Below are 11,243 nucleotides of genomic sequence, written 5' to 3'. Positions count from 1 at the left end.
CCCCCCCTCCCAGGGTTCCAGGCTCCACCACCTCCACCTCCAGTCCTCTGCTCCCAGCGCCAGCCCCCGCCCCATCCCTTAACCCAGAGCAGTCTCCCCACAGTTGGATGGCAGCAGCAGGAGACGGCGGTCGACTTTCCAGTGATGAGGGAGACGCAGAGACTCTAGAGGACACTGACAGACCTGCCTTTCACTACTCCAATCGCCACCCACAGCCTTTAGGGGTAAATCATTTGACTAATGATGCTGCAAAAACAGACATTTTTATAGTCCATATCCGTGGGGCATTAAATACCCACTGGCACAAGTTTGTGGCATTAGCTTCCATTTGTAACATGAAGGGTCTGCTGTTAGATGCCACTTAGAGGAATTATTTTTGTCAATGTTCAGGCACTCTAATCAAGTGTTTTTTTTGGACACAAATAAGCAGAAGAGTTGTGTGCAGATTTGATGTCAGTATGTCGATTGAGCAGTAAAATGTTACTGTATTGAGTGGTCATTTGTTTGGTATATACACTACATTGCTGAATTATTTTGTATATACATTGCTGTGCTTTCTGCAGTTAAACAAATATAAAGAACACACTGTTTAACAAACTGACTATTCCTGACAAACTGCCCGCCTGAAGACATAGGATTAATTGAGTAACTGTTGTTGTTCAGATACTGGGTTAAGACCAAAAAGGTGATCACAGGAAGGATACATGACTCCCATTTTCTGTCGTAATTAAATTTGACATTTATTAGTGACAGCAAAACATTGAGCTGCCCACTCGTATAAGTGTTCAAAACTAAGTCACATCTTTTGTTGGAAACTAAAAAGAGGCATTGATTTGGTAATATTGTCGTTGCTAAGGAGATTGTCGGGTTCACAGCTTCCTTTTTTTAGATCTCTGAACGTGTTCTTTAATAGATTTGAGTATTGCTTGTCTTAATTTGGTATTTTTCCATTACCTCTCTGCTTTCTCTTAGTCATCTGTTATTTTCCATCAATCTCTGTTTCTGTCATTTGATGCCTCTTTCACTCTACGTCCTGCTCTGTCTACCCACCACGTACTTCTTAATTCCTCTCTCTTTCTCTCACTCTCTATTCTTTTCTTCCTTGTTTTTCTTTGCATCCTCTTAATTCATCTGCCTGTTTTTCTCGTTTTTCTCATCTTTCTCATTTTCCTTCCCCTCTTCTCCCATCAATACCTCTATTCATCCTTCACATTACCTCCCTTCTGTTTTCTCTCCAGTTTTGCGTATTCAGCAGCCGGCTCATGGGACGGGGCCACTATGTGTTTGACAGACGATGGGACAGGATGAGGCTGGCGCTGCAGAACATGGTGGAGAAACACCTGAACGCACAGATGTGGAGGTGAGTGTGTTAGAAAATACATTCTGTGTAAATTGTTTCTTTGGGTGCGTTTTTCACATTGATGTCACTCATGAAATGTATTTCCAAGCTGCTGTAGGTACACAAGAGTAACTACAGTATGTGATTTGATTTCATTAGACTGACAGGACTGACTGAGGAAAATAAATACAATTTAGTGGGTAGGCAGAAAGTGATTTTTAATGTCAAGCCAGTTTAATTTAGGGTTAAAGGGCAGCAGAGAGAACAGCAAAAATACAACAATAGATACAAATTGAACAGTTTGCATGCATGTGTTGATTAAAGAATCATAAAAAGTTTGGGAAAGGAATAGTTATTGAGTTGTGATTATGTTATTAAAACCATGATAAAAGCACCAGTAGCTAATAGGTCAAAAATGTGAGGCAATCATACTTAATTTCCCAATTCATGTAAACACAGAAAGCCATTAATCAGTAAAATACAACATATTGATTATTTAAGGTTAAGTACTCTGAATCTATAAGGGCAATGAAGCAACTTTATTGGTGCAATCTTCTAACATCCTCTTCCTGTTTTAGGAAGGTGCCTCTGGCTACTGAGAGCCTCCTCTCCCTCTCCTCCTCTGGAACTTCCCCCATCACTTCCCAACAGACTCCCCCTCCCACCTCTGGCACTTCTCCTCCCCTCTCCTGCAACTCTCTTTCCTACACCGCCACATTTCCTCAGTCTGCATCCATTGCCGGGGTGTTCAGCATTCGAGACGCTCCGCAGCCCGTCGCCCCAGTTTCTGCACCGGGTAAAGCCCGTAACGGCACGCAAAAAGCCAGCCGCCCATCCAAAGACACGGTGGACTCTGTATTGGGATCTAAGAGGAGAACAAACTCTTCCTACCCTTCCTCCTTTTCTCCTTCTTCCTTATTTCCGACTGTGGATAATCACAAGAGGAATGGCAGCAGCTATCATCCAAGGTTACAAGGTTCAGGGGGTGCAGCAACAGCAGCAACCCCAGCCAGGAAAAAGGGACTTGGGCACAGGGGAAGTAGGCTTTGGAGCAGCGGAGAGGACTGGCTGTCGAGAGCCGATGTGTCTCAAAGCCACAACTCACAGAACAGGTGGGTACAGGGCTGCTCTTTAGTTTAGGCAGTCAAAGCAATGTAATTGATCATCCTTAAGAGAGCTAGATCTTAAAAGTCAGGATCAAAAACAACACAATACAGGCTCAGCACAACACAACATAGTACAGTATGTTGAGAAATGCATGAGGGGGAATTATTATTAGGTGTTTAACTTCCTGGTCACTGTAAAATCTGCTGTGATGATTTTATACCAGTCCAAATACAGTAGATTTGACTGTACAGTGAAAATTGTACTGAAGCTTACAATATATCCTGGCAATTTACCCCCCTCTTCTGGTCTCCAGTTGCGAACATGGCACGACCAGTATACCCCACTCACCTAACAGGGAGCCAGCCTCTGCCCCCCATCAGCCCCTGGCTTCCCCCTCTGGACCCTTGGCTTATAAAGAAGGAGCAGAGGGGAGGAAGAGGAGGAGTCCCAGCTCATTCACAGGGAAGGCCAGTAAGCTGAGCAGACCGGTTGGGTTGGAGAGCCTCTTTGGGAACGGGAACAACAATGTGGAAATACTGGCTTTGGGGCCAGAGTCCCCAAGACAGGTAGGTGTTGGGCTGTCTCTTTATTACCCACTAGTAGGAATAAACCCCTGAGTGTAATTTGGTAGGTTCAGTACTGAATTGTTAAACTAACCTAACTACTAAAAGTCTATATGGACTCAACCTTCACATCCATTGCTGAATAAACTAGACATATTTCTTTATGATCAACAGCAAAGAAAACACAAAACCCATGTCAAGTCTGACAAAGAAAAAAACAACTTAACATTTGCACTTCGCTCAAAGCACCACTGTGTCTAAGGACAGCCTCACGTTGCTGTTTGCATGCCTGAGCCTTGTTAAACTGTCAGCAGTCTCGGTTATAACTTCCCGGACCCATCTCCAAAGAGCTGTGGAGTAAGGACTGGCTACACCAGATATTGGGTTAGGAGAAAACAATGCTCGGGGTTGTTTGCATTTCTTTAAAGCAATAACCATCATTTAGACAGCGCTAAGTTCTGGACGCAGCAACCGTGGCTCTTAAAGGGGTCTCCGGAAGGAACTTGTTTAGGTGGAACATTTGCACCTCACAAAAGAAAACGCCTCATAATATACTAAGCAAAGTTAACTGTTAACACAATACACTAATGTGAGTTATTTAAATTAGCTGGGTGCATCGTTAAACGAAATTTGCTCTTACAAGTGTATTGCTGTGTGTACTTTGTCCATAGCAATCCTTACCAATCTGCCCCAAAACGTCCCAGTTAGATAATAAGAGCTGTAAACCTATGTAAATCATTCCCCTAAAGAACCAAGCACGACTGCCTTATTGCATGGTCAAAACGTTCTTGCTTTTTTCAGCGTGTAGCTTGCTCTCTTAAAGTTTTTTTTTTTTCCCCGAAGCAAAGGAGTGAGGCAAATACACACTTGTTGATCCAGACTATAACAGATAAAATGCTAAAGCACAGAGCTTCTAAAATAATCTACAAATCCTAAACTCGCTTAGATGACAAGTTTATAGGTGACCCCAAACATTGGTGTAGTATGTGGGATGATAGTTCTGATTTTTAATTTAAAAAAGGCAGATATCAATAATGGGTCAAAAAAGAAAAATGCACTAGTCAGTTGGGAAAAGGCAGTTAAAAAGGCATTTGGAATTGTTTTAATGTATATTTTGATGTCAGAAATTGCTTCACACACAGTAAAGCCACCACTGAGCCAAATATAAATGAAGGCCTGCTAATAACTCACTCTCTTCTTCTCCCTGCAGGCCAAGTCGCATCACTGACAGAAACCTGTTTCATGGACAGAATGTTGGACAGCTGTGCAGCCTACCACCGTTTGAGACCTTCGACCTCACCACTCTTCCGCTGACAGCACCAATCAGACTGCTTTATCTCAACGGTGTCACCCCTGCCGTGACACTGGGGCTCTGGAGTCTTTGCCCACAGTTGGCTGGCAGTTACTTTTACTCTCCAACTTTAACCTTTGATAATGGATCGCTCTGATGGAAAACTGCTGTGCCTGACTGTGGTCGAAGTCTTTTAAGAACAAGACGTAGGAATCCAAAAAAACGCATCCTCTGAAAAAGGGAATTTTGCCTCACGTTTCCAAGGCATTGGTAATATAATACCACCACTGTACAATTTTGGGGAGACATTTCTTTAAGCAATCAGTTTATTTTCTGGTTGTTTTGACCATTTTCCTGCTTCCTGTGTCTGGTCCTGGACAAGGAAAGAGGTCTGTGATTGTTGTGAGTGAGATGGTTGAAGGACCTACTGACTGTTTGATAACTTTAGGACTCAGCCTTCATTTGTGCCACCTCAACACCCTACCCTCTTTCTCTTGATTTTCGTGTTTCCTCTTCCTCATAGATGGAAGACAACAGCAGCTTTAGTTTTATTTTAACTTTTGGTTTTGTCCAGCTTTTTCCTCTCTTTCAACTTCCATCTCTTCCATCTATCGTTTCCTACCTTTTGTCTTTACAATTCTCAACTTCCCTTTACCCCCCCATCTCCATATCCATCCCAGCATGTCTGTGTTCAAAGTGCACTTACAGCCCTTGCTTCTATCTTCTTCACTGACTCCAGCAGTGCCACACCAAGGACCCGTTCACACAAGGGAAGAAAAAAATATCAAAGTTACCAATGATGCCGATGTATTTCTATAAGGAAGAAATCTGATTTTATTTGAAGAGTTTGTTCTTTCTTAGTTCTGGTTTTAAATGTTGCAAGAAACACAAACTCCTGTCTGTGCATCAGGACTTGCATCCAAAAAGGAATAATTACTACCGTGTTGGATCTTTTTTTATGTTATTTCATTTTTTATAATTTATCGTTTGTTTTACCAATTGACCCTCGAGGTTTGAGCTAAAGAGACTTTTGAGGAAAATAGTCATTTCTATGGCATTTTGAAGAAATGTTGAAAGTATTATGATAGTTCATATTTTTGAAAATGTGTACATATCGATTATTATTTTTGTATTTATTAATAATTGTCCCCTTTTACTAAATATGAGCTAAACAGAGTATTTTTGCCCCCATACTTAGGTCTGTGTTATATGATATTGATGAGATTGGTCTGATTTCTCAAAATCTTCAAGGATTTTGTTCATTAGCAAGTTTTTAAATTATTACTAATTAATACACAAACACAGCAAAATTTGAAATTTGACTGTGGCTGCTGTGTATGCCATTTCAATTTTGCTGTGCGGACAGTTCACATACTGTGGCCAATTCTAAACAAAAAACAAACAAATGATATATATATATATATATATATATATATACACAGTATGTATAAATTCTTTTTATTCAGGCATATTCTAATAACTGTTGTGTAGCTTACATTGTTGTCAGACAAAAGATATCTTAACTCAAGGAACACTCACATGGTTGCAAACTCAAAAAAAACTGTCCCATTTCTATAGAAGTCAGAAATTGTAGACTGTGTGCTATTTACTAATTGTTAAAGAATACTGTAAATTATACAATACAGTATATGCACCATTATATGTCGGCCAAACTGCAACTTTGTGAATTTTAATTGGCTGTAGCTTTCCTATAAGAAAGCGGAATACTTTTTCCAAGGATTTATTAGTGGGTTTGTTTGGTAGATCTTTTTCTCTCACTACTGCCTGCAAAAGGTGTATTTTCTCCCAGATTCCAGATGCACATAAAGGTTTATCAACAGCACACTCAAAAGTAGTATTTCGTTTCTGTAATTTGTAGAATGCATGCTGACTTTTCAATTTGTCACTTTTTCAATGGGAAAACACTGCATACTCAAACCCGCATAGAATTATTATTATTATAATTATTAATCTGTAGTTTGATCTGTGGGCCACAGCCTTCATCATTAGATGGAGAGTACTCCGCTGCCCTGGAGACAGTTGTCAGACAGGTGTCCTCACATGAAGATGTGGTCTAGTACACAAATAAACCATTGAGTTTTTTTTTTTATCTAAGTGATACATCTAACATTAATATGGAACCTTCAGAGTCAATTATTGTGTATTTTGAAGCATTATTTACCATGTCAAACATAAGAGATGATGTCATCGTTAACTGTGCTATAGAATTTGACTTGGTCCAAAATGTAAGTTGAAAGTCTACATGTCACATGTTTCTACAGTAGTATTTCTTCACGTTTTTAATAGGTCAACAATTTCTATATGACGAATGCTAATGAACAAAGGTTGATTTTGGGACACCAGGCCTCGGTTAGTATTTTCATATAAAGGGACCCGCTTTCCTTTTTGCCTGTGGATCCACCTTTTTTCATACTACTTCCAATGTTCAAAACTATAGCTATATTTTCAACTGTCTTTATCTTTCAGTACCGATTGGTCTAGTCTCAGTACGATTTATGCTGGTTGTGTATGTAAAAATCAAAGTCAGGTCAAAGTGCTTTCACTTCTCAGTCGCACCTGTCAAGCTTGGTACCAATTCTTCTCTGGTGGCTCAGTAGGTAGCTGTGCTGTAAATGCGGCACATTCATTCCTTTTAACTTTTAATGTCTTTAAAATAACGACAAGATTAAAAAAAGGTTGGTTAAAAGTGGTATTATTAAGTAAAAACCTTTTAAATGTTTAAAAAGTACCCTTTCTATTCATCCGGTGTTGCTGATAAAGCCAAAGTAACTGAAATCCTTTAGATTTGCTTGATAGCAGCGTACTGGTACTCGCTGGCTGCTTCAAATAACTACGTTTTTTTTTTTGTCTCAAAAGCATCATAGCACTATTGATGTACAAAATCAGTTGTATTTGTGTTATGCTTTTTCCAAGTGCTTCCCATGATGACACTTTATTCTTCAGTGTGTGAGATCGTCAAAGTACTCTTAGATCAGTTTAGTGATACTTTATTTTACTCTAGACACGCAAGGTGTATCCGGGTACTTGTGGTGTACAGCTAACTTGTTGGCAATTACAGTGTACATGTTCTCTGTGTAACGCAACGTACCAACAGATGTACTGGTAAATAGTTTATGTTGGTGTAATGGCTGAAAAACAATGGTTTAGGTGGGAATTAAAGATTTAGTTTCTGCTCAGTGTCTTCAGTGTGTCCGCAGATCAAAGATGACGATCTTACCACTGACATGTTTTTTGGGAATCCCACCGTGACTTACTGTTTATGGTAATAGAAATGGGAAGTTACTATCTGTTGCAGCTAAAATGAAGACGTTCATGAATTTAAGAGCAGTTGTACATTATCTTTGCTGTTGAATTTTATGGAGGTATTGACAGTTTTTTTTTTTTTTTTTTTTTTTTTAAAGCCTCCCCTTTTTTCTTTTTCTCTTTTTGCACATTGTCACAATGCCCAGATCTTTAATCAACTTCTATTTATATACGAAAATATTTGAGATATTAAAAACAAATCTATATCTACAGTATATATTTGTAACAGTGTTTCTGGCAACTAAAGTAAAAAGAGATGAAGAGTATATTCTCAGTGAGTCGGCCCCTGAACCAGTTGTGGCACTTCATCCGAACTGTGTCGAATGTAAGATTTGCAGTTTCTTCGCTCTCCCTAAAGTTGGATCAGAACAAAGATATTCCCATCAAAACAACTAAATACTTGCTGTAAAAAAAATAGTCTTATATCCAAGCTTTTATTAAATGATTGAAAGTGGATGTTGTGTTGTTTGTAAATCAAAGATCTTTTGAATTGGAAAGAAAGTCCCACTGCAGATTATAGTTTGTTTTGTAAAAGTTGTAAGTTGAGTGGTTTCTGTGAAAGGTTTCTTGATCCTTGATGTCTTACAAGATATGTTGTGTTGTTTTAGAAGAGCAAATACGTCTTCTGTGGCTGTCATTGTTTCACAAAGGAGATTCACTTATGTTTTTTGTGCTTAAATTCTTACCAGATGCTTCTGTAATTGCCATTTTCATTATTGGACACACTGAACTGGGCTGAGCCCTGAGTCTACAAGAACATTTGAAACTTTTCCCCGAATTTAGTTGTCATGTATTCTTTTCCCCCAGCATCCGGGCTCCAGCGACTGGCTCTCTGGTCCAGACTGAAACATCTCAACAGCTATCAGACGAAGAGGATCAATCCTACTGACTGGTGATCCACTGACCTTTCCTCTTAGTGCCACTAGCAGGTTTACACTTTTGTTTTTTTGTGATATAGCTTGAAAATTATTGGGTGGATTGCTATAGAATTTGCTTCAGATATTCATGGCCCATAAAGGATCGCTTCTTTTTTCTGTTGTTTTTTTAGATTCTTTTTGGGGCATTTTAGGCTTTTATTAATATAGGAGAAGTGAAGACATGATGTCAAATCCACGACCGCCACGTTTGAGGAACAAACCCCTTTCAGCTACCACCAGGTAGCTAGCCAGGTGCCCCAGATGATCAGTTCTTATAACTTTCGTGACCCCTTGATGTTTAATATAGCGCCATCATTGAATAAATTCAATTTGTCCAATAATTGGCAACTCTTATCAGCCTCACCTGAACTTTGTGTAAAAAGTAGCAAATGTTGCTAACAGAATGCTAACACTCAAGAATAAGATGGTGAACATGGTAAACATTATACCTGCTAAAAGTTTTAACATGCTGACATAAGGATTTAGCTTTTTATGATTGAGGACCGTTATCTCCTAAATTAAAGTGACTTGCAGCACCATCAGACTTTTTCAAAGTTTTCCATTTTGTATTTGTGTCAGGTTGTGTTTTATTTATTGAATTAAACCAAGACATGTTATTAACTTGGATTTAAGTGTAATCTAACCAGACTCCTCCTTGATTATTTGTAAAGAGAAAGATGATATTGGATTGTGATTCTAAAGCTTCTTCTCCACAGCAGTATGCCTGGACAGCTCTAAAGGCTGATAACACAAAAGCACTAGTTTTATTGGAGCTTTAGCTCAACAGGACAAATACCTATTTTGGCAAAAAAGATTTTGTGCAGCACATAATTAAGTGCATATAAGCAATCTTTGGAGAGTCCCTCTTGGTGCTCCTAGTTGGAGCTAAGCTGCCTTTCTCTCTTTATAGCAGGGATTTGTTGTTCTTGTTTACAGTGGATAGCGGACTTCTGGGACCTAAAGCTCTGCTCGGACCGGGCATTCACCAAAATGAAAGGACACTGCTGGCAGTAAGCAGACATTTACACGCTCTCCTGTGTTTTTCTACTCATCCTTACCTGTTAATCTTTATGAAACAAGGTCTGGAAATATGTAAATAATGCATTTTTTTTATGATTTTAAGAGTAACTGTCTGGTTCGAACTTTAGCAAAACCTCCCTTCTGTTTGTCATCATGTACAAACTGTGCCAAGTTTGTAACGCGTGTTTGTCTTGTGGTAGAACTCACAGATTATTAATTTAACTAACTGAGTCAAGGGAAAATCCAATTAAGTTTAACATCTACCTTAAAACAGAGGTTGGGTTTGATCATTTTACTGATTAAGTAAATGTTAAAATGAATTTTAAGTCAAAGATTTAGCAGGCTAATAGAGCATTATTGAACAGCTTCATTTCCTGTGTGTGTGTGTGTGTGTGTGTGTGTGTGTGTGTCTTTGTCTTTGTCTTTGTCTTTGTCTTTCTTTGTCTTTGATCTTTTTACCATTATTTTGCTAACAGCGATGACTAACAATTTTCTTCTGTTCATCCCTGGAAGGTGCATATTCCCACTCTTGTGGAGGTCAGTGAATGTGACCTCTAGTCTAAGTCAAATGTTACTATTGACCCCCAGAGACTGACAACTGGAGGCCAATTTAGAGAAACACCATGAACATGGAGATATTGCAGCTGATCACAAAAAATACCGTTCACACATTATAGCACTATAATATTTGTAATCCACTTTAAAGCAAGACTATGTAACTTTTGCAAATAGAGTGACAGAACCATAAATATAGAGAAGTTTAAAAGGCAGTGACTAATTAAACAACATCTATTTAAAATTTTCCATCACAAACTAACATTAGCAACCGTAGGCTAGCGGTCAGAAAGGCCCTAACAGCAAAAGCTGTGAGTAAGACTGCATTTCATTGTTCGTATTTAACTTTTCATTTCTGAATCTGATATAATGGCCAAGTAAGTGTGTGACGCATACAGGGAATTTGACCCTGGCTTTTTGTTGCTCTCAATGTACACAGAATTACAACGGTTAAAAGGACAAGGACAGCAAAGCTGAACAAAGGTGAACATTTGACTGTTATGTGAGGATATAAATATATATTCAAAAGAATATATATATATATATATATATATATATATTCTTTAATATGTACACATACTATGTATAATAGATTATTTTCTTCTTTCAAAAGAATGTCACTTAAACATTTTGAAGTTTAAATTTCCTTCTAAAAATTAGACTTTTAGAACATCTGCAGATAGAGCAATCCCAGATCCCAGTGTCTGCTGTTCAGAATCTGTCAAACATACTGTGTATCCTGTTCAAAGTTTTGTTCATTTTAACTCCAAAAAGTTATCCTGAGAACTCCTGGGACATGTGCAATAGATGGATGTAATGATGACAGTCTCTCATCAGCGCAAATGTTGATTTTCTTCTGGTTTGTGATGGTTTAGATTGTAGGAGGGTCGTGTGAAAAATGTCAATTGTAGGCTGTAAACTGTTAGCAATTTGATTTAGATTACAGTAACAGTCAAAATGCACATGAGGTCATGTAGCCCCACAGATTGCTCTAACGTTTGCATTTATGGCTGCAGTTTGAGATTTTTTCGACAAAAGGAGCTGCTGCATTATTTTTTCATGATCACTGTTTTGCACAGCACACTGCGATGTCGCTCATATGTCTTGACTCTTCCCAAACATAATGT

General features: G+C 38.7%; 1 protein-coding gene across 2 annotated transcripts in view; it reads left to right on the top strand.

The window, feature by feature from the left end:
• atxn7l1 (ataxin 7-like 1) overlaps positions 1 to 8,032 on the top strand; it is a 29,083-nt gene extending 21,051 nt beyond the window's left edge. For both annotated transcript variants that reach the window (XM_034862938.1, XM_034862937.1), the window contains 5 exons: positions 14 to 224; positions 1,239 to 1,360; positions 1,918 to 2,451; positions 2,760 to 3,012; positions 4,220 to 8,032. In XM_034862938.1, the coding sequence (XP_034718829.1) occupies positions 14 to 224; positions 1,239 to 1,360; positions 1,918 to 2,451; positions 2,760 to 3,012; positions 4,220 to 4,237 (1,138 nt within the window). In that variant the 3' untranslated portion in view covers positions 4,238 to 8,032. The remainder of the gene's footprint in view (positions 1 to 13; positions 225 to 1,238; positions 1,361 to 1,917; positions 2,452 to 2,759; positions 3,013 to 4,219) is intronic.
• The last annotated feature ends 3,211 nt before the right edge of the window (positions 8,033 to 11,243 follow it).

Source organism: Etheostoma cragini, chromosome 23, assembly GCF_013103735.1.
Source record: "Etheostoma cragini isolate CJK2018 chromosome 23, CSU_Ecrag_1.0, whole genome shotgun sequence".
NCBI classification, from domain to species: Eukaryota; Metazoa; Chordata; class Actinopteri; order Perciformes; family Percidae; genus Etheostoma; species Etheostoma cragini.
This window is presented reverse-complemented; position numbering and strand designations above follow the sequence as displayed.